At 42.4% G+C, this 24,000-nt stretch overlaps 2 protein-coding genes across 4 annotated transcripts in view; one reads left to right on the forward strand and one right to left on the reverse strand.

Moving 5' to 3' along the window:
- Positions 1-18,251, reverse strand: part of adamts6 (ADAM metallopeptidase with thrombospondin type 1 motif, 6) — a 61,557-nt gene extending 43,306 nt beyond the window's left edge. The window contains exons 1-9 of one of the 2 annotated variants that reach the window (XM_061697610.1): positions 17,815-18,251; positions 15,443-15,909; positions 14,888-15,264; positions 10,529-10,700; positions 8,497-8,702; positions 8,326-8,409; positions 7,997-8,145; positions 6,182-6,225; positions 843-948 (exon numbers count right to left, since the gene is read on the reverse strand). In XM_061697610.1, the coding sequence (XP_061553594.1) occupies positions 843-948; positions 6,182-6,225; positions 7,997-8,145; positions 8,326-8,409; positions 8,497-8,702; positions 10,529-10,700; positions 14,888-15,264; positions 15,443-15,542 (1,238 nt within the window). In that variant the 5' untranslated portion in view covers positions 15,543-15,909; positions 17,815-18,251. The remainder of the gene's footprint in view (positions 1-842; positions 949-6,181; positions 6,226-7,996; positions 8,146-8,325; positions 8,410-8,496; positions 8,703-10,528; positions 10,701-14,887; positions 15,265-15,442; positions 15,910-17,814) is intronic. The other variant, XM_061697611.1, reaches the window with a different exon arrangement.
- On the forward strand, positions 10,420-23,707 carry LOC133413355 (placenta-specific gene 8 protein-like). 2 transcript variants are annotated; one of them, XM_061697616.1, is made up of 5 exons: positions 10,420-10,987; positions 21,212-21,304; positions 21,625-21,749; positions 23,240-23,379; positions 23,540-23,707. In XM_061697616.1, the coding sequence occupies exons 2-4, from the start codon at positions 21,220-21,222 to the stop codon at positions 23,342-23,344; spliced, it is 315 nt and encodes a 104-aa protein (XP_061553600.1). In that variant the 5' UTR covers positions 10,420-10,987; positions 21,212-21,219; the 3' UTR covers positions 23,345-23,379; positions 23,540-23,707. The 2 variants fall into 2 exon arrangements, with proteins under 2 accessions (XP_061553600.1, XP_061553599.1); XM_061697615.1 differs by lacking the exon at positions 10,420-10,987 and adding an exon at positions 20,351-20,479 and having other exon boundaries at positions 23,540-23,705.
- The last annotated feature ends 293 nt before the right edge of the window (positions 23,708-24,000 follow it).

A 24,000-nucleotide genomic window follows, 5' to 3' on the forward strand; every position in this document is an offset into this window, starting at 1 on the left:
GAGACATAATAAAAGGAAATCGCCATCTTGCTCAACTCTCCGGGGAGGCTAATACATCATCATTATTGCGCGTTAAGAATTGTGAGCCAGAGGTATGCACGCGCGACACGCTGGACTCGGAGCCCACGGAGCTCGTGCCGAGTCCCGAGGCACGTGGCCCGGGGGAGGAGGTAGAAAGGCTTAAAGGTGGCCGGAAGAAACATGATGTGGGCTGAGCCGAGTCACGAGGCGGACAACGTTTTGGCATCGCGTTTGTTATTGAAATTCAAACACGGCTGTAGAAATTACGAACAAATGCAAATTGTAATAATTAAATAGCCATTGTCTTCGTAAAACTACGATTCTGAAATATACGTATTTTATATTTAATACAGAGTAGTGATTCAATGGTTAATTCCAAGTTTGTCATTAGTGCACGTGGCTGGAAAAACCTTTGAAAAATGCAAAAAAATAAATAAATAGAGAGAAGTGATTCAACGGTTGGAATTATTGGATCAGTCCCTAGTAGTTTGTCAGTTAAACAGCCTAGTGCGTGTGGCATATGCTAATTTCTTTCATCAGCAAACAAGTGGGATTGGACAAATTCTGCCTAGCAACAAGCAAACATATCACCTGATTTACGAAATTGAACATTGAAAAGGTCCCTGTGAAGTGAAAAGAAATGTCTTCTAAATTTGACACACCAGAGTGTTAACCCCTGCCAAATGCCAATGATTAAAAAATGGTGGAAAACAGTTTCACGCAATATGTCCACAATTGAGTACTACGTTGTTCTCAGGCTTTCCTAGTTTTCAGCAATTATCTTCAAAAACGCCACTGGAAAAAAAAACATTTACACTCACTTGTGGCCGATCTCGTGCGCGATGGTGAAAGCTGAGCCAAGGCCGATGTCTTCGTTGATGCTGCAGCTCCGCTCTGGCTCGCACATTCCCGCCACAGAGGCCAAGCCTGGATGCGAAAAAATAACAATAAAAAATATAAATAAAAATAAAAAACACACACAAGAGGAGTCAAACGAAAGCATGCTCATTAGGCTTTACATAGCTTAGCATCGACCGCTAGTGTATTACTTGTTCTATTACTGTCTGTATGAATGTCGGATTATTTTTGTTGAATTAAGATTTCATCTTCAATGTGTTAGAATCAGTAGTACTAGCCCATACAACTTGAGACTGCTTCTTTAACTAATCAGATTTCAAATTCGTCCTCACAGGGAGCCCTGGAATCTGATTGGTTGGCCAGAGCAAAACTTGTTACAGCCAACCTTGACTAGCAAAATGTGTCTGTAGCGATCCGCAAAGCACTGAAGATAAAGATGTAAACTCATTGTTAATACATGTAATAATCACCATCTCTGGCGAGTATGATGCTTTTTTTGTTTCATTTTGTATGTTTTTGACATTCTCTTACCTACATATTGATTGTGAACTGCTCCAGATGATGTATGTGACACAGCTGCGTGCAGTTATCTTGGGTTTTTTGTACAGTAGTGACAGTTTCTATAAACAAGTGGTGCCTCTTGAGATCCCGACTTTGGAGTTTTTCAAGATACGAGCCATCCCTGGGCCAATTGTTTTGCTTTGACTTGCGCGCACCGACTTGAGATACGAGCACTGCATGACGGCAGTGAACTTAATTCAAATCACTTCACAGTAGCGTACAGTATTATAGTGCCGTTTTCCTATTTTTTGTTTTCTGTTTTGGGGAGGCTGGAATGGATCTCAAGGAATAACTGTATCTGTACTACTACTTTTGTACAGCATGCGAGTACTTTTGTCACCCCTGCGGGCTACTTATGTTAACTTCAAAGCCAGCAAATTACTCCCCACCTCACTTTGTGTCGCCGCCTTTCTCACAGAACAGGAAAACCCAGTTTTGACGAGCAATGTGAAGGGGGCTGCTATACACTACAGTCTCAATTTCCCACTTTTGGTTGCCCACGAAAGCAAGAGAAAGTCTCAGAATTGGCTTCCGGCTGCTGGAAAACATCGAGACGGAGGTTTACACTTCTCAAAGCGCCAGGCATCGCCTAAAATGTGAGCCAAGGAAGGAAACGTAGCAGCCGCCGCGCCCGAAAAGCTGTCAGAGGAGGGAAAAAAAAAATAGATGTTTTCCTCATTTGGGCGCTGGCGAAAGAGAAAAGAGGAGAAAGGGAGAGCAGGAGAGGTTGTTTCAACTTTCTGCCTCCCCTGCAATCCAGGTGTCGTGAGACCTTTCTTCCCAAAAAGCCCGAGAGGTCAGATAGGGAGACAGGAGGCAATTCTTCACAGATTACATCTACAGGTGAGTACAGAGTGGATCAGATGACAGCACAAAGCAGGTGTGTGTGTGTGCGTGTGTGTGTGTGTGTGTGTGTGTGTTGGGGGATGGGCACTTGCGTGTGTGACCACAGGAGTGTTCAAATGTTTGTGTGCCTTAAAAACTCCAAATGTACCCCCAGCATGGAAAGCCGTTTGAGCATTTATTCAATATCACTGATTAAGGCTAAAAGGTTCACATACTAGTACGCTCATTGTCTTCACTAGCAAGGCAGTTCAGCACACTAGTACTCGCAACATTTTTGACAAGCTTTATGGAAAGCCATTTGAGCGTTTCGTCGATATTCGAGATATCAAGCTTGAGGTCCATGTACTAGTAAGTACTTTGTTCTTACTAGTAAGACAATTCAGCACACTAGTAGAAAGATTAGGGCGGACTAGTAGAATAACTGTTTTACTAGCAACATTTAAGAGATTATTTGATATCCGTGATATTAGGACTGGGCAATATGGCCTAAAATTCCCTTCACGTTAACGGCATTATTGGGATATAAACTCAAAAATAAAACTTTATATAGAAGTATTACTAAATGGGTTGTATAGTCCCTTACTTAGAAAAGCTAAAGTGAACTGATTCAAAAAATAAAAAATAAAACTTCCTAATTTACATTTCACATTCATTTCACATTAGCTTAGCAACTAGCATGGCTTCTCAGTCTTCTGCGCTCTCTTTTTGTGCGGTGTGTCGCATGCTTAGCTACTTCTCTTGCGCCTTTGGCGATCATGATTCTTGTCAGTAGTGTAGCTTATTCGCTGCCACTGAGGCAAGGATTAGTGAAACAGAAGAGCGGCTCCGCACTCTGGATTGTGGAACGACAATGTTTAGCCACGCTAGCTACCCAGCCGCAGCCCAAAGCTGGTGCGGCGCAAGTTAGCTTAGCGCCTAGCATTCCACCGGTCTGGCTCAAGTGCGACGTATTTGAAGCCATTTTCACAGCAAGGCAGATACGATGATGACATCAACAAGTGTTATTACGATTATTCAGCAGAGTCCAAATGTATAGTGCGGAATATAGTGTTGTGGCGTCACATATTCCGATAATGAGATACGTTGTGACAACTGCTTTCAACACCAAAAAGGGCATGGCCAGTGAGTCTTGGCTGTCAAAACGTCGCACTCCACTTCCACCTCTGTGATGCGTCTAATCGTGCGTCAGTCTCCAATTCCCCACCAAAAGCATCGGCACCTTACAGGCCAGGAAAAAAACGGCAAAAAGTCATCTTATTTGGCCAGTGTGTAGGAGGCTGTAAATATCCTAACGTCATCAGAACCGAAGAACATAGACAGCGTTTTTGGTCCATGTTGACATCTCAAGTACTGTTACTCACACACGTCTGCATTGTCTCCAGTACAGGGAAGGAATTTAGAACATCTTTCTCTCTCTGTCTGTCATCCACACTTGAAATATGAAGAACATCTCGGCAGAACCCAGTGTTCAGCCAAATTGCAGCCTCTAAAAATGACCGGCCAGATAAATCAACGCTGTGATGAAACCACGTGCACACGGAATTCTGCGAAAAGTCGGAAATATCCCTCTCAGAGCTTACCAGGATCGTTCAGGGCAGGAATGGCAACTGCAATGGGCTATTATTATATTTTGTTATACATCTATAGTTATTGTTTTCCCACATACAATGCAGCAGACTATTATTACTGCTGTTCACATTCATTTCTGTATAAATAGATATCGATTTTGTTTTAATCTCAACTGCTCGCATATTTATTTTTTGATACAAGTATCGTTTTTTTGCTGCATAGAATGGTGCTGACTCTTCTTGCTGCTGTTTACAATCACCTTGTTGCTCGTTAATATTGCTGGTGATTATATATGTATGATTTGTTTGCTAAATGCTGTCACAGCACTGTTCAAAGTGAGCATTGCTCAATCAGCTACTTATCTGTAGACTATTTGTCCCCTTGTTGTGTTGAATAAGTGCCTATTGTATTCTAATCTGCACATCAATATTTACACGCAGAAGCAGTAGTGACAAATCTTTGTTTGTTGTTTGTATTTCCAATGCAGTAATCCCTTTAAACTGAACTGCGACATCCGCGGCAGGAGGGGGCACACCAGCGGGTCCGAACGGGGAAGACGCCTGCGGCGAGGTTGCACGAGCTCCCCCGGCTGTGCCTTGGCTAAGAGTGTCACGGCTTTTGTATCCTCTTTGCTAAGAGGCTAAACAAGAATAGACTCGCAAATCGCGATGGGCCGAAAGGGAAGGAGGCGAGCCTGAAGGTGAGGAAAGAAGGTGGGAGAGGGAGGGAAAGGAAGGAGGGCGGCTACTCTGAGATTAGTTTTAAGAATGCGTGTGCGAGTGTGAGTTGTTTTCTTAACACCGGCGAGGACTGTGTACTATCTCCAGGCTTCGTGATTACTCCACGACCTCAAAAGGCCAGCGATGCGGCCCTGGGGCGTGATCCCGAGAAGGGGGAGGGGGCTGGGGATTGGTGGTGGGGAGTAGAGGGGTAGACAACGAGGAAGCCAAGCAGATGCCGGGACAATTAAAGCGACCGGGGGAATGTGACGAATGCGGTCAATCTGTCAAAGCGCTCCCTGAAGTCACAATATTACCTCCAAGATATACTGTGCTGCCTGCGGGGCCTTGTGCAGATAAGATGGCGAGAGGAGGCTGGAGGTGGTCGAGGAGAGAGGAGAGGAACAGGGAGGAGACGGGAGGTATTTGTCACAGAGCGGTAGCGTGGGGGCTGCTTCTTGCTTTTTCTCCCTTCCTGATATCAGCCCATCGATCAGCCTCTGTCTTTAATCGTCCTTTTCCCTTCCACCCTTTTACACTGACTGCAAAAGACCGCTTTCTTACATTTTATTTTTTCACGCTGTTATCTTATTAGCAGCACCGATGCAACCAAGAGAAGCGGGAATCATTTGCAATTTCCCAAAAATGTACTTTTTGTCATATGTGGTAAAATTGTCAGTATGACCTGACAATGGCACATTAGTAAAATGATCTGTGGAAAAAAAAAAACAGCCCGCTCTGGCCCAATTTTGTACCTCTAATTTAATTTTGAAGAAACCACCCCATATGAGGAAAAACAACTAATCAGAGACAGAAAGTGTGACCGACGTGGTGTCAATCATGCCATTCAGCGGGCACACCACCGCAGCCTCACGCTGACCTACTACCTTGGGCTTCAGGAGCTTTGCTGAAACTGTGGGGGAATATCCACCTCCGGAAAATAAAAAATAAAAAAATCCTGTCCCTCTTTTGCTAACAACTGGACATTTGACTAGCAAACAGAAGCAGAGCAAAGAATTGACAAAAGAAGGGATTGGGCAGATCCAGAGCCATAACAAGGGCGAACAAAGGAGTTGCATTGCAAAGGTCTCCACTCTATTTTATAAGTCTAATTATTTGATTGCGGTAAGTAGCATCACCGTCAGAATGGGCACACAATATTCCACTTTCTTGGGTTCTGAATGAAAGGCACAGGCTGAGAAATCCCAGCTCTACAGTTACTGATTCGGATTTTCAGATTTCAGGTCTGCGCTATTGGCATCCATAGTCCCTTTCACACTGTGTATTAAAGCTAGAGTTCTCTTCTCTTCTGCCTTTTTCCCATGTTGGTGTTGTGTGTGAAATGTACCGACACGGTATCGGGATTTAAGTCGAACCGTGAATTTCCCAGCTTCCAAGGTCATATCTGATGCAAAATGGCGATGGAATGTCCCCTGGTGTGTAAGGCAATTCCGCAATGCCGGGACAGGGGTGTGATGTTTAACACCTGAACAGTCACTTCTCCCACCCTGTTGTGTCGAAAGCAATTGTCACGGCTTGTTCTCGCTAAAATGATTGATGAGCCTCTCTAGTTTGAGGACATTTGCCGTCATTCCACTTGCACTCACCTAATGTTCCACAGGGTTTGTTCTTGTAGGTGCAGATGTCATACCTAAAAAAACAAAACAACAAAAGAAGAATATGAGCTTGGACTGCCATGTAAGCAATCCAGGCACCTGTCGTGACTGCTCGGTTCCCGTCCCACCGCACGAAGGCGGACCAAGCCGTGCCCCGACCCGACCATTGACCCCGCTAACTCGCGTGCCGTTAATCCAATAAAGCGCAGCCGGGGGAGGCCGCGTGCAACTTACAATGGCCACGAATGATCCAATCGTATCTAAAGCTTTTAAGCTATTAAAACCAAGGGCACGGAAAATTTGATTTTGCTCTCCCTCCCGCCTTCATCCGAACGCAGCCCCTCCCCGCAGCCCTTGTTCCTCGTTCCTTGAACTAGGCGGAGTGCAGGTTCCCTAACACTAACCCCCTTACATGGAAAGAGAAGAAAGTACTCAAACCGCTAATCCTAAACCCCTAGCCTGGAAAGTAAACAAAAGTACCCTAATCCTAACCCCTAACAATGGGAAGTAGATGAAGAACCCAAGCATAAGCTTTGACCCTAACTCGGGAAAACGGACCAAATACCCTAACCCCCAATCCAAAACCCTAACCCTTGACACTAGAAAGCAAACCCAAGAAAGCAACTAGAAAAGCACTAGAAAGCAACCCAAATCCTAACCCCTAAAACCTGACTCTAACTCCAGAAAGCAGACAAAATACTCTAACCCCGAGCCCTAACCCAATTAACACATTGATTGCTTTTTCTTCTTTGTTGCTTCTGGTTTTATTTACTGAAGCTTTATCTACTCAGGTAAGGCAATTGAGAACATATTCCTATTTGCCTACCTGGCAAAGAGGAAGCACCAGCTTAACTTAACAGAGTCTGACAAACTCTAGCAAAGCAGGACCACCATTTGCTTTGCCTGAACAAACGGAGAGGGCTTCCTTGTAGAAAGCACAGACCTGATCACTAACGCTAATCCCACCAATACGTTTCAGGATACTACAGTATCGCTCAAGGACAGTTTCACGAAAGTTATCGGTTTTAAGCAAGCACCATCCAGCACCATCGAGCAGCATATTCGCAGTGAGTTAACAAGAAATCTTGGGCACAGAGTGCAGACATGTTTGAGGACATATGTGACCAGTGACAAGTACGTGATGACGTACTTACGTATGGGCTCGTGATTGGCTTAATTGGAGATGATGCAAGGCACTTGTTGATTTCTGAAATAAAACCTTTATTTATTTATTTTTACATAGGAGTTGTTAAGAAGCCAACATCAAACAATGCCGTGATAGGCAGCCTGGTAGTAGGCGTGGCTCTATTTTTGTCTAAATGGCACTGGTCAGCTTTTGGGCTTGAACTCGTCAACTGTAGCCTTGCATCTAATTATTTCATTGCGTAAAGCTGCGTCAGTCGTGTAAAAGCGCACTTCAGACACGGTGGTGTCCCGCTCTGGTGAGTTCTGTCTGAATGGGACTGGGAAATAGATCCCTGACTTTATAATAGAGATTTAGATCCTGTCCAGCGAAAAAAGAGAAATGCAATGTCACCAGGAGTGTATCTGCGGAGCGTCAGCAAGCGAGAGTGCTCTGATGACAGAAAGCGTAGAGACTTCTTGAAACAGAATCAGCCTGCAAACACTTGAGTTGCTATAGTTTACCAGGCCAAACAGTCTTGGTAATAATGCCCCAGATAAAGATGAGTGAGGCTTTTGGCTCTTGCCGCGTGACATTGCGCAGAGCACCTTCTGTTTTCGTCTAAATTGGGCTATCGCCATTATAACCGCGAGGGCAGTGGAAGACCCCCGACTTGTCCTCACCGTGTGATGAGCACAGCATTGTCGTGGTGGGCCATCCCGTTCTCCGGAATGCTGTTGCCGCCGTCGCTGTGGTGGGACAGGATGGACTTTTGCCATTTGCAGAAGCTGTCCAAGGACTTATCAGCATGATGGTTGATCTCCAGGTTGGGCTGCGGGATGGATATGGAGGCGATATTTCACAGAGAAAGTACCCTTACCGTAAACCCTCACTTTTTCTTGGCTTTTCTTATAACCCTTAGTCCAAAAGGTAAGTGTTGATGTAATTGTCATGGCCACAACAAACATTTCCAAATAAACCATCTTAGAGGAGCTTGCCAGGTTCTTCTTACCTGATCTTCGGTCAGAACGATGAGCCGCGTCACAATAATGTTCACAACATTTCCTAGACTGGCATCACGGTAAAGTTTGGCAACCTGACCTCCAGAAAAGAAGAAAAGACACAAAGTCAGACAAATGGCGTTCGCCGGGCGCACCCTCCGAGAAAGTGGGATCAAACTTACAATATTCATGACGGACAGGATGTAGTGCTCAATGTCTTTGCGGCCGTGGTAGCCGACCATCATCTTGTCAGCCACCACCAGTGTCTCCACGAAACGCTCGGTGCTGACGGAGCGCCGCGTTCGGTGGGAGTCATTGCGGCCCGTGTCTTCACATTGGGGGGTGGCGGACGCTCGGACTGGGGAGGGAGCACTGTTTTTGACCAGGTCTGTAAACCACAGTGACCGGGTTAGATGAGCAATTCGGTCGGTTTACAAGAAATATTACCTCAGTTTGCCCATTATGCTTCAGTTCGCGAAAAATTGGTCAACTGAGGTACTGTAATGCCCTCGCATGTGGGCAAGGAGAGTCACAGTCGCCAATGAACTTTCAGCCATGTATTAACGCTATATGCCAAAACTCACGCTCAGACGCTCACACACAAGACTAACCAGCCAAATCAAACTACAGCTTCTGACATCACTCACTAGGTCACGCCCCTTAAACATTAATACTTTGGTAAGTCAAGTTTTTGTACAATAATGTGCTATTTTTCTTTATTTAAAAAAATGTGAAACGATGTTGGTGTTTATGGGGGGGCTTGAGCAGATTGATGGCATTCGCGAGTGAGCTGGAGCCTATCCCAGCTGAATTTGGGGCTAGAGGCGGGGCACAACCTGGACTGGTCGCCAGCCAATTGCAGGGCATGTATGGACAAACAATCATTCACACCACATAGACAATATAGACTCTTTATTTAACAAAAGATGACTTGGCGAGAGACGTGGGTTTCACACTGGACTGGTCACCAGCCAATCGCAGGGCATATATAAGCAAACAAGCATCCACACCCACATTCACGCCCATGGAGTCGGGTTCGAGTGGTTCTGCCCCTTTGAACCTTGCAGGTCTCGCCTTTCGCTTTATGACCCAGATGCTCTGTGAAAAGGTGTTAAGATCATACGTGTTGGGGCACGCGGGCTTCCTGCCGACGACAGCTTTTTGCTGGTTCTGAGAAGACCCTGTCCTAAATACCTCAATATCCACCTGGTTCTTTTTTTTGTTTTCATCTTTTTGAGTGTGAATGTGAAAACCCTCTGCAATTTTTTTTTTTTTTTTTTTAAAAAGACAGGTTGAGCTAAGACTTGACTTGAGTCAGACTTAAGTCACCAGTTTCAGGACTTGGGACTCCACTTGGTTAAAACTTATAAACCACTCGACTTGACTTGACCTACGTGACTTGACAAGTCTTGCCTGTTTATTTATTTATTTCATTTAACCTTTATTTATCCAGGTAAAGCAACTGAGAACAGATTCTCATTTGGAATGCTCACCTGGCACTAGACAGTCGAGTAAAACAAAGCAACATGAAAGAAAATACACAAACTGTAACATGTGATAGAGTTACATAATACATTACATTACATGGAGGATAAAAGGTTTTAAACAGGATAAAAACAAGAGCAGTGATCATGTGCAGGATCCCTCGCTAACTTCTTAAACGATGGGATGAATGAGGTGAGTTTTATTATTTGTTGCAGAGGGTTTCAAGTCATTTGAGGCAGAAAACTGAAAAGTAGCCTAGACTTTGGGAACGAAGAGGTTAATAACCTGCTGGAACAGGGTGCGGGTGGTGGTATGCATGGTGAGCAGACTGCATTTTTTTGTGTGATGTTTGTGTCAAATACGAAATTTGCTCAAATTTTGAGATGTTTAACCTGGTAAACTTCAGCGTTTATAGCAGCTAACGGCTAGCTGGTCAAACATTTGACTCCATGTCGGTTATGCGTTTCATTGAGAAGACAAAGGAGCACGTACACAATACAGAGACTGGTATTGGAACCATAAAAAATGTACAGATACTGAGTGCAAAGTGGCTAATGTGTGAATATATGTTGTAACTGTATGACTTGACATGACTTGCTCAACTTAAGTAATGACTCTACTAGGTTGAAATTTGCCACAGTAACTTCAGGACTTGAAGGTTAAGCCTTGATACTTACTTATGAATTGTACATAAATGACTTGAAACTACAACAGGGACGGTGCACCTACCTGAAATGCCGCAACTCAACTCCTGGCTCTGTTCCTGCGACGAGGGCATGGCGGACATTTTATAAATAACGTGTTGCTGTGCTTCCTCCAGGTTCCAGTCGCTGGTGGGGGAGGATATGTTCTTTAATGGCTCGATTAAATACTGCTCTTCCTCTGTCGTGATGACGCCGTGCTTGTCACAAGGAAAAAGAGTAACAAAGCAAAAAAGTTAAAAACAGCTAAGTATTTAACCATGGTATTCCTTAAAGTTGTTTGCAAAAGTCATTTGTTGGCATTGTACAGCATTTTTTTTTATTAGCCGATTATATTGTTGAAAGGCACAAGAAACAAGTGTTAGCCAGTTAACTGATGCAAAGCGATATTATTGTTATTGTTTTATCATAAAGTCGAAATCATTTAAAAGAACGAAGCAAATATGTGTAGTTATTAGGCGGCTAACAGACACTTTTGCTTCTAAAGGTAAGTCTCCATCTTATTTTTTATTTTTATTGAACTACTTAGCTAACCTAGTCAGTGAGTCATATTTTTAGCATTTTGGCCATATATTAGATCATGCTAAACAATTCTGTCTTAAAACTGGTCCGCTAACAACTTAGTCATATTAGCTAGCCACAAAGAGGAGCAAAGCTCAAAACAAGTCTTCGCCAGCTGACTTTTGATATAAGCCATGTGTTGTTGTTGTTGTTGCATTATCATCACAATGTCAAAAATCATTTGAAAGAGCATCACAAATATTAATATGTCCAAAACACAGTGACACTGGCAGTTCTCTACCTAAAAAGACAGTTAGTGGCTAGCTAGCTAATAAACATGAGGTCGCGCTCGTAAAGGTAATTCTCCCTTGTTTTTACTTGATGACATTATTTATTATGTTGAATTATTTAAATAATAATAATAATTATAATAATAATGCATTTAGTGACCGGTGCACCAATAAAATAAACTAATCATATGATTAGTTTGTTTTATTGGTGCACTGAATCTGGCATTCCTGCATGAATAATGTAATGGGTTTTTTTTCCTTTCAAGAAAATCTGTATTTTGTTTCAAAAAATATAATTTTTTTTAAGAGAATAAAAGCATCTTTTCAAGAATAAAAGGCATAATATTACAATAATAAAGTTTTATTATTTAAATGCACTAGTTCAAATCATTAGCTTAATACCAAAGTTGCCCAAGTCATATTTGAATGTTTTTGGAAAACAAGAAAAAAAAAAAACATTTTTAGCAAGAACATTGGTCACTTTATTGATATTTAAAAAGGACTTGGGCAATTACGCTGTGAGGTTAACAAAATATAACTTTCGTCCCCTATTAAACTATATCTTAGAGAAATACAATTTTATTCTCATAAGATTCCAACTTTTTTTCCCAACATACGGTCTTTGCGCTTGTAAAGATTAGGACTTTTTTTTCTTGGAAAAAATATGAATTTATTCTCATCACATTAGAACTTTTTTCTCTAAAAAAATATGAATGAGTTATTTTAACATTACGATTTTTTTTTCTTGAAAATGGACAACTTTTTAAACTCTATTCCTGTGCCACTTATGGGTACACATCGCAGCTATATTTGATTGGCATTAGGATTATGAGGTGGTCCTGCGCGAGCCGACTTTTTAACAGTGCGACTCTTTCAAATAGCATTTAGTGACCCATATCTGTTGTTTTTGCATCTCCTTCAAGATTCATGGCCGCAAAGAAGAGCAAAGCCAAACAGTCGGTATTTAAATACGCAATCCTTTAGCAGCCAGTCAAACAAGCAATTAGAGCGAGGACTAGCATTCAAAACAATTACCCTAAATCACCTCTTTGAGCAGACAAAAGTGTCTTGGCGCTGTGAAAATATAAAACATATTTTATTTGGGTCTTTTAAAGAGTGAGTCAAGGTTTTCCAATTGTCGAGACGGCTGATTGCATTAAAGCGCACGCTCGCTTTTGACCATTTTTGGTATTGTGAGTAGGGGCGGAAAAAAAGAGAGCAAACACTAATTCAATTTATGATGCTGCATCTAGATTCTGCCAACACATTTGGCTACGAGGCTAATACATGTTTGCTTCACATTTGCAAGCTACACTTCATTTTCCTGTCTGGAATTCTTGTTACTGCCAAGTCGTTTGTTGCGTTACGATATCAGCGTGACATATCGACTGGCCAAATAACTGCTCGAATAGTGACTGAAAGGAATTAACCATGGTGCAATGACTGAAACAGAAGCCACAGTGCAGCAGAAGAATGCATGCGGACTGAGCTTTGTTTTACCTTCTTTTCGTTTCAAATACCATAATGAATGCTTGTTACTGTCAAGTCAATTTATGACACAGTGTGATAGATTGACAGGCCAGTAGCTGCACGAACAGTGACCGAACGGAAATAACAATGGCACGATAACTGAAACAGAAGCGCGCCAGAAGAATACATGTCGAGTTGACTTGGTTTGACATTTTCACTGCAAAGACTCTTAAAGAATTCAAATAATTATTATTACTGGCAAGTCATTTGGTAGATTATAAAGTCAGTGTGACGTTGACTTGCCAGTGGCACAGAGACTAAAACGGAAGAATACTTGCCGACTGGGCCAGGTTTTACCTTTTCAGTCAAGGCCCTTAAGGTTGCATTGACTTCTTGTTCCTGTTTTACAACATTATTAGCATCCTGAAATACAAATACGTCGTTACTTTATCGAGGTATCTGTACTTCTACTTCAGTACGGAGTGTGGGTACTTTTCCCACCTCTGCTCCGAGAATCAAGGCTTAAGAGAAATCGGGGGATGACATCTGACATTTGACGAGCATGAAAAGCCAACGCTAACAGATGCCTGAGTTGGTTTTCCTCTGGGGACACCACCTCCCAACAAGGTTCTGCTGGGCAAATGACAATGTTTCTAATGTTGTGTGCGCATCGTCTGAACGCTCGGCCGGCCGGCACCCACCAGACCGAGCCAAGGCTTTTGTGCGACACGACACTTCAACATGACTTAACAAGTTTTTCCGGGTGGCAAAAGCCGAAGCGTTTTCCGATGGTACTACTAGTAAACTAACCCTGATGGCTCGGTCTTGCATTTCAACAAGACACAGCCATTGACAAAACAGTCTTGAATGATGATTTTAGCCTTCTTCTCTACCACCCTACTTTGAATGCATGAAATGTCCGTCGAAAAGAAGATGTTACGTGTAAAAAGAAAAGTGGTGGAAATCCAGACGTAACAGGATCAGTGAAGGACAGGCTAATTAGTTCAGGAGACAGCAATAAATGAAATGCCTGAACCTTGGTTATGGTAGACGTAGCCAAAGGGAAGGTTTCTTTTGGCGACTGATGCTCTTTGTGCTGTGCTAATGCTACGATAGACGGTCTATTTTCCTGTAATCCAACTAAAAGTGTATGATCGCTCGAGTTTTCTGTTCCTCGGATTAATGGCACAGATGTGCTTGTTTGATGTTGGAATGGATGTCAACTGTAGTATACTCAGGTCGGCATTCACTCAAACTAAACTCACTGTGATGATGAAACCAAGACAACAACAAAAAAAAGGACTGCAACTACTTTTGATGCTCCGCCCCCAGGCAGTTTTGCTATCATCTGTGTAGAACTATTGATGTCATCCACTCAGTTTATTCTCCTCACCCATCGATTTTTTTGAGATTATCTTGAAAAATGCTCCAAACCTTTTAGGAGAATATCCGGCGCCGTAACCCCAAACACAACAAGTTTTTGTCATCATTTATTAACCTTCTACCAACCAGCAGAACCTGTAAGGTGAGGAGTATAAATCGAGTGGAGGATGTAAATAATTGAACAGAAAAGACCCGAAGTAGACACTTCTAAAAGGGACGGACTGGGAATCAAACATTCATCATTAGGTTTGTGGAAGACATTCGGTCTTAAATGTTTGGTTGGGTTGTCTTCAAGTAATTGGGCAAAACATAATGGCTAGCCTGCTAGTTAACGTCACCTCCAAAGGCTTCACTACCAAAAGAGCGAGTCTGTGCCACTGATCCAAGCAACAGAAAGGTCACTTAATTAGCCAGTCCCTCAGTGATCACAGGAACTGTCATGCACATGTCTGAATTTCCATCATATCTACTTTTGAATCAAGGTCCCTGTTGAAAACGTAAATCACGGCCGGTGTTCTGTCTCCTTTGGAAATAATTTAATAGACGTAATGCCTTCTTTACAATGACACGTCACACATTCAAACTATGGCGGTAGAGAAGAAGGCTGTTTTCTGAATAGCTTTGCCTCGGTCAAATGACATGGAAAGGTTTGTTCACTTGTGGTGAATTTGAGAAAGCTTCGCAATCCGGAAGTAGGCGTGACGCCATGGTTAAAAAGTCGGTAGTGGACACTTTTGGCTCACCAGGCCGTTGCAGTTGCTGAGCGCCACCAGAGTGGCGTTCCGCCGGTTCTGCAAGAATCCCACATAGTGGCAGTTATCCACCAGATTGTGGCGCCACTCCATGCCGTCGCTGCCCCAGTACTCCACCGTGAAGTGCTTGGAAACCAGGTGAGGGGTGAGAGTCAGGTTTAAATGGAAATGCTTCCCGTAGGCAGAGAGTCTGTAGAAAAGCTGGGACTCGGGCGGCTCCAGGTACGGGCCCGCCAAGGGGTTAGCCGCCCCACGTCTCCGTCGGCCGGGTCGGTGGTGCTTCACAGTGTAGCTCAGAAACTCTCCCTTCTCATCAACTCGCACAGGGACAGTCAGCTGGTAGTGCTGCAGGTAGGACAGGAACTCCTCTGTGGATGCATGGGGACAATGCACATGTTGATGGGACAACCAGAAGTCCAGACAACAGCAATGCTACAGTTATCATTGTTCCAATTAGCTGTGATAATACGACTGCTATCTGGGAACGCTCTGAAGTCAAACAATCCAGGATGCTAACCTAAGGATCCCTTGTTTTGGTCATCCTACCTTGAGAGTTGTGTGAAAGTCGATCGAGGCTCTGAAATTCAGAAGCGGCCACGACCATCAGGCTCAATGTCCAAGTCAGCGTCTTCCACAAAATTTCCATAATTCTGGGAAAGATGTGACATGGGGGAGGGGGTGGCTGGTTACGGGACTGGGGGACTGGATGGAGAAGGAGGAGGAGGAAAGGGAAGAGGGTGCTACAGTCGGACTAAAAACAGGCGCTCAGTCCGAAGCCAAACCATAACAACTCCATGGTTTGCGTCCCCTCGCTGGCTTGGGAAAAAAAAGGTCTGTGTGTATCACGGATGCTCAGATTTCTCCCAGAGGCGAGCACATCCACGTCGTGGTGCAGACCTCACGATTCATGTCCGCAGCTCAGCCAAAACACGGCGATCCATCAGACCCTCAGGTGGAACTCCAGAGTGGAAGCTCTACATCGGAAACTTGCCTCAGCCCATCCATCTGCGTTCCTGCCAAAGGAATCAATCAAGGCGTGAAGACGACCGCAGCAACTTCTCAACCGTTTTCGTGTTATTCCAAAACAGAGGCTTTTTGGACGGGAGTCTGACTGACATGACCGCTGTTTCTGATATTAAAGATTGAATTATGGTGACATTAGATGAAGATCTGACCAAGTTTGATGAATAAAGGGCCTAAGAAAATGTTCCAAGGAGCATCAGTGTGTCTTTGAGGCTCCTTTGACTGATTGTTTTGGAGTCTAATGGACATTTCTATCATTTCTGAAATGAACCACTAAAATATAAAGATATGAGAATGAAATACATGCAGCTACCAAGATTGAAAAAATGTGCAACATTTTCATTTGGAAAAAGTTCAGGGACCTTCAGTGCACCTTTGCGGTTCTTTGGTCTTATCGGTTTGGATTCTGATGGACATTTGCACCATTTCCAATCCCAACGACCAAGTTATCAGGACATTAGAAGAAAATCCAACCAACATTTCAAGGACCTTCAATACATCCGAGGTCATATTGACTGATTCTCACAGATATTTCTACCATTTCTGACATCCGCGACTTTAATACGAAGACTAGAAGAAAAAAAAGCCGACCAAAATTGATTGATAAAGGGTCACCTTTTAATTTAAAAACTGTATCTTTGGAGCGGTTTTGGATTTCCACCATTTCTAATATGCACGGACCAAAATATGGCGATATTAGAAGAACAGATACGAAGATGGAGGAAAATCTGAACGAGATTGATGAATAAAGGGCAACATTTTCGTAAGGTGACTTATCAGGCACCATCTGTGTGGTATTTCGGACAAATTGTTTTGTATTCCAATGGACATTTCCACCATTTGTAATATGAAAGTATTAGTAGTAAAGTATGAAGTTATAGAAGAAAATCCCACCAAGATTGATGAATGAAAGGGAAACATTTTCATTCATAAACAGTGAATAAGGGAGTGGATGGATGAATGAATACATCAAAGACACAAGATCCTTCAATGAACTTAATGTGCGCATTTTTATAAAGATCAAGGACAATATATCCAAGACAATCTTGAGTTTTTAACAAATGTGGCATTTGGAAGTTTTCGACGAGTGACATCAGAAGTGTTTGAGAAAATATCAAAGACAACGTTGTCCTCATTAGTCTATTTGGCATAGACTCCGTGCAGGTGTAGCGAATAAAGTGGAGTACACTTTTGCACAGCACTTTTTTGGACTTAATAGTGCGCGACAACAACGACAAGCACCTTTCATAGTGTTTGGTAAAGTCATAAATGAATGAACAAACTTTTTGTTTTTAAACCAAGACAATTTGAGCGTTTGATGACAAACGTGTTTTTTTTATTTTTGCAAACATCAAAGACACTTAGTCTTCTATTAACATAACGTGTTTTAGTAAAGACTTAAGTGTAGTCTTCAAGTAACATAACATATTGTACTCATTAGTTAACAAAGAATTTGGCAAACGGAACTTGTATTTGACAACATCAAAGACAGGGGTCTTCAGTGAACTTAACGTACGTGTTTTTGGGAAGTGTGATGACAATTTATCAATGACAACTTATAGTCTCCAAGTAACTCTGAAAGTATTTGGCGATTGTAACACGTGTCTTTGAAAGCATCAAAGACACAAGAGTCCTCAATGAACGTGAGTTTTTGTAGACGGAAGCCAAATTATCTCAGGTCAGTTGTGAGTCTTTAACAAACCAAAAGTGGAAGACAATTAGGAAGTATCGTGTGTTTTTGAAAACATCAAAGACAATTTTGTCCTCGCTGCTTCTTGTTTTGTGCAGGTGTACCTAATAAAGAGGAGCGAATTTTTGAACAGCACTTTCTGCACTTACAAATTACAACAAGCACCTGTCATACAGTTAGGTCAAGTTTGTGGAATATTATTTACGTGGTGGTCAGCTCCGGTCCAAGTGTGCGGGATGCGTGTCCAAAAAGCCGATGTCCGCTCCACGAAGCACCGGCCCGGTGCGTGCTCCTGCGCTCATCTCCTGGCTGGCTCCTCGTTCATCCTCTCGGCTGCGCATGGAAGCAACCCAGTTGCTCGAATTGGAAAAAAAACCAAAAAAACAGCAATTTAAAAAAACAACAACAAAAAAAGCAATGCACTCTCCTGCAACGGGGCTCTCTATTTCCAAGCCGTTATAATCTTGACTCAGGCTGGCTTAAAAAGTGAGTTGAGGTTGCAAGAGGAGGGGAGAAGGGGTGAGGGTGGGTGGTGGTGGTGGTGGGGGGGGGGGGGGGGTTGTGCACGCATGCATGCATGCATGCATGCATGCAAAGCGAGTAGGACTTTCGGCTGTGGAGGAGGGAGGCTGCTCCTACTCATCGCACTCACCGGGGTATGTCCCACTAGTCCGGCTTTCAAATTGCCAGCTCTCTCTCTCTCTCGCTCTCTCTCTCTCTTTCATGGAGTGGGTGACGTCAGTGCAGATGTGCCTGTCTAAAAAAAAAAAAAAAAAAAAAAAAAAAAAAAAACATCTGTGCGCATGTCCATCAAGGCAAAAACTTCAGCAACCCCCTGGATGACACCTAAGGAGTGGAGTTGTCGTTGTCATGGTGACAAACTACTTTAATAGCGAAGTCGGGTATTATTGTTATTTAACTACTCATTAAAAATCCCACTAATATGTTCCAAAGTGACTCTGAAAGACTTGGTGGTGACTGACTGTTTGTGACACGCCAGCGATCATTATGTGGCAGCCTCACATCATTTCCAAAACTCGACCGGCTTCCCTTTGCGCACTTTTTGGCAGGCGGCGACACCGTGAGGCTGAATGGTGGAACTGCAACCTGTCGATCACATGACGCCCACGGCAGAGAACTATACCGACTCACAATCTGTTTTAACACAATTTGTACGCATTTTAAAAAATGAGGACAATCAGGAGTCTTTTTCTGAATGTAATATGCATGGTGTTGTTGTTTTTTTTTAAATAAAATATGACTATTTTTGTAAATGATGATCAGGAGTCTTTGAAGAATGGAAAAGTCAAGACAATTTAGACAGCAACTAACCCAAAATTGGCATTTTTTCTTTTCAGTATTGAAGACAATAAGGATTCTTACTGTTTTTGTAAAAGTTGACGACTGTGACTTACGTCTTTTGTCAACATCAAGGACAATTTAGTCTTTTTTTCCCCTCAATGTTGAAGACCATCACGCGTCTTTGCTAAAGGTAACCCACAGGCTGTTGCAAACATCAAAGACAATTGAAAGTCTTCCTCGAAACCTAAAGGTATGCATTTGTTTTCCAAATCCTGAAGACAATCAAGAGTCTTTGATGAACGTAACATACCTGTTTTTAAACATCAAAGAGAATGAGTCTTTTGACCCGTTTTTATACACATCAATGACTATATTCCAGTGAGTCCGAACGAATTTCCCTGAACTGCTTTAATGACTTACGAACAAGCAAACACTCAAGGTGCAATTAACATCCGTGTTGCCATTCATACCATAGAATAGCTTTGTGTTTAACTAAACAGGCCCACATTTGACACAGAGTAGGCCAATTTGTGAGTGAAACTGAGACTTGATCAGCATTAATTATTTCAGTATGCAGACTTTATGACATTTTGCATTGTTTGGTTGTTGGCGCGCTGTGATTTTTCGAATGTAAAATATGTGCCTTGGTGCAATATAGGCTGGGAAAAACACATTTAGTCATACATAAAATGCACATTTGTGACATTTTTTAAAGCGCTCACTGAAATTCGAAAATGCGGCATTAGCCTGTTGATAAGAGTAGACAAATAGTAGACAGTCACGCTTTAGTAGTTGCTCTCCATAGTCCTGTGCAGTGAACTTGGGTCAGGCGTGGTAGCAGCCATATAAACTTCAAAACACTGATAGTAACCCTACAACGTTCACATTTTCCAAAGTCTATCTGAGAGCATTTAAAGAGACGCGTTAAACTCATTTTTGTCACGCGCCGCATCGTCGTTACCCTCAGAAGGCCATTATGACTGACATCATTATGTTTATTCACCTCGTTGTAGCATTGCATATACACAACAAATGGATGGATAACTAGTTTTGAAACCACAAGTCAAGGATAATAGTTTGTTCACCTTTTGTTCAATTTACTGGGGGGAAAAATGAGGTTTGGTAACAAAAAAATGCTTGCAATATTCCAACATTCTTACTTATTACATATGACTATTTGAAAATTTGGTACAGATTTTTAGCAAACATCATGGAAGTTGACACACATGATTTGCGTTTGCGGGCCATATAAAATGATGTGGCTGGCCAGATGTGACCCCGGGCCTTGAGTTTGACACCTGCGACTTAAAAGGAGCAATGACACATTTCCCACGGGGTTTTCACGTGAAGTTCCTCATGATTGCTCACCCCCCCCCAATCCAACGCATTGATGATTTCATCAAATTGTAGATCCCTAACAGGAAAACCTGCACTGAAAACAGGTGCAGCAGTGAGTAAGAAAAGAAAACCACGAGGGTGTGACCTTCAATAAAAACGTCCTAGCTTGTTAAAGTAACGCACACACCTCCCCGCGCTCATCAGTTCCCTCCACACTGCAACCTCGCACGGTAAGAGTGGCCTATTATTCAACTATTTTCAACATTTGCTAGGAATGCTACATTTGTTTTAATTGGCTACGCCCTGCAGAGCTCTGTGAAATACTGTATTACATTTTTTTTGTTTTTTCCAACTCAACGTTCATTAAAGATGCACAATTAGAAGAAAAAAGAAATAGAAAACCTTGATAACCCAAAATACTTCCTCATAACAGTAAAATAACGGGGGGTAAAAAATATATATATATTGTATTATTTAACTGTATGTGATTATTATTGTTGTGGTTGTAGCAGTGGGGACATTTATGTTAAGGAATATATTTTGCGACACTAGCGCATTAGTTGTCAGACTAGCATCAGTAGCCACAAAGTTATTTTCAATAAATTTATCCATCCATCCATTTTCGCACCCACCTTCACACCTACAGGCAATTTAGAGCGTTCAGTCAACCTACCACACATGTTTTTTGGGGATAGGGGAGGAAACCGGAGTACCCGGAGAAAAGCCACGTAGCCACGGGGAGAACATGCTAACTCCACACAGGCGGGGCCGGGATTTGAAGCCGGGTCCTCAGAACTGTGAGGGGCAGATGTGCTAACCAGTCAGCCAATGCAACTGAACTGGACTTACCAAATGTGCTGCATTGGATTTGAAAAAATAAATAAAATTAAGCACAGTTTGAACATTTGAACTTAAGTTAGGTCAAGTTCGGTCCTTCTCATACTAGTTATCTTCATCATCAGTCTTCATCATGGCTGTGACCAATCAACCAGGCAGATATCCTGCCTCCGACTTCCAGACCGGCTTGTGCGACTTCTGCGACGATTGTGGAACTTGTAAGTTCTCTTTATAAAATAAATAAATAAATAAACTATCAACACGCATATGTGGTGCATTGTTGTTTTCATGTCTCATGTTGAGCAGATCCGGCACACAAAGTCGACCTACGATCACCAACAAAACAATTTAAAAATAAAAACTTTGTGATACGAGTATTACCAGTGACATTATAAAATTTGAAAAGTTAACATCTAACGCTTTAGTAGTAGGACTATGTCCTGATACATAACTTTAAACGCTAAAATGGATCTCATTGAGACTGTGTGCAGGTGTACCTCATGGTGGGTTGTCCATCCCCTTCTCCTTCTGTCCGCAGGCTGCTACGGCCTGTGGTGCTTCCCGTGCCTGAGCTGCACCATCGCCAGCAACATGGACGAGTGCTGCCTGTGCGGCCTGAGCATGGCCATCCGCAGCGTCTACCGGACCCGATACAACATCAACGTACGTACGCACAGGGCAAGCCGCCGTCGCCACAGTGTCCAACTTTTCAATGTTTCACCAGCTGTTATCTAACAAGGAGCTCAAAGGCAAAATTCACAACAGGTGTTTGAGCCACGAATGGATCGATACATTTCCAAGGATGTCCACTTCTATGCCTTTCTGTGACTGGTGAGGCTTCAAACTGGATGTTCTGAGAGGAAAGTGGCAACTGAATTTAGACTGTCACAGTGTCATCAGCAGGTTGCAGAAGAGATACAGAGATACTGGAAGAGTCGCAGAAAGGCATAGAGGTCCTTGCAAATTTTCATGGCTCAAACACCTGTTATGAATTTTGCCTTTCAGCTCCCTGTTCCAATACTTTAGACGAAAACACGCCCATTAGGTCCGATGAAGACATAAGATCGTATTTGTTTGTTTAGCTTAGCTTAGCTGAAGACCATTTTCTCTTAAAATATTTGCATACACGCTGTCTTAAGTCTAAATTGTTTTTGTTTATGAAGAATATGGGTTGAGTCCTCTGAAAACTAAATGTCAATTTTTATTCAGAAAAGTTAAGAATTGTTTTTCAGAAACATACATTGGCTTCATTAAAGACAATTTTTTTCATAGAAGACTAAATTGTTGTCAATGTTTATGGAAATTTACTTATATGTTAGGTTAGTTGAATACTAAATTGTCTTCAATTATTACAAAACCCGTATGTTAGGATCGATTGGGATTAAATTGTTTTCAATTTTACGTGGATCAGGAATTGGAGAATATTTTCTACAACTTCTACAAAAGCACGGTGCTGTGAAGACTAAATGTACTCCAATCTTCTAAACACGTGAACGCTAGGTTTGTCGAAGACTAAATCGATTTCAACGTTTGTGAAAACACGCACATTGGGTTCATTGAAGACAACATTTTCTTCCACGTTTATGACAACCCGTAGGTTAGGTTCATTAAAGACTCAATGGTCACTGGTGTTTACGGAAACTTGGATGTTACGTTGAATGCTAAATTGTCTTCAATGAATACAAAATCACGTTCGGATCGTTTTAAGACTAAATTGTCTCCAATCATTACAAAAAGTTAGGTTCTTTGAAGACTTCGACTGCTCCCTTTCAATGACAGAGTTGGACTGAAGGTCAATGTGTGTGAATTGCTTCTTCTTCATAGCCGGCGTATGCAAACCCAGGCTTTAAGTTACCAACTGTTCACTGCGATCCCTGCTACGATTTTACTGTTCTATTTTACTGTTGTGTTGAAATTCACAGGAGTTACGTTGGGTGCAACAGAACGACGATAGTATTGTGAAATGATACCCATCGACCATTGTCTATTTGCTTTTTCACTGTTGACACCCAACTTCCTTCCTGATAATGAGACAGCGTGTTTACTCAGCGAGGCCATTGTTCTCTGCCCTCGATATAACGGGAAGCCAAACCAGTGTGTGTGTGTGTGTGTGTGTGTGTGTGTGTGTGTGTGTTTGCGTGACGCTTTTGCAGGGTTCCCTGTGTAGCGACTTCATGACCAACATGTGCTGCCTGGTGTGCGCCACCTGCCAGCTGAAGAGGGACATCGACCGGAGAAAGGACCAAGGCATCTTCTGAAAAGGAGCGCTTCGACGCGAACCCTCCTGACCCCGGTGAGTTAAACATTACTTGCCTCAAGAATGATGGCGGGAAAAATAATGACCTAAATCTTGGTTCTAGCAGTTGTATTAGTGTGATAAGAAAGCTGCCATCTCAGAAAAAATGAGTCATGTTCATAATCTTGGGTTAACGCCTTTTCTTTTAATGTTGCAGGGTTTATCATCTCTGAGAAGCAGTGGATATTGATGAATCATCTATACGATTGATAATATTGGTGGTATTAAAATAAAGGACCAATTGTCTTCAAGGTGTACGAAAACATGTTGGTTACGTGTATATGAAAATACATACTTTAGGTTTGTTGAAGACTAAATTGTCTTTGATGTTATCAAAACCACATTCATCAAAGACTCAGAGTTTAGGTTTACATAAACAGTGTTTTACATGTTATAAAAACACCATCAAAGACACCCAATAGTCTTTCATGTTTACGAACACATTTACGGATGGTTCGTCTTAGGAACAGCGAAATCGCCAAAGCCCTGTCTAGTAAAAAAAAGTAGCACTTTGCCGCCATCTTGTAAACCTTTTTCGGGGGGGGAGGGGTGAATTTTTCTCTATTATATAGTGGGTGATGACTGTATGTGGCGAAAGCAGTTCTTCAGGGGTGTGTT

The sequence above is a fragment of the Phycodurus eques genome, chromosome 15 (assembly GCF_024500275.1).
Source record: "Phycodurus eques isolate BA_2022a chromosome 15, UOR_Pequ_1.1, whole genome shotgun sequence".
Taxonomy (NCBI): domain Eukaryota; kingdom Metazoa; phylum Chordata; class Actinopteri; order Syngnathiformes; family Syngnathidae; genus Phycodurus; species Phycodurus eques.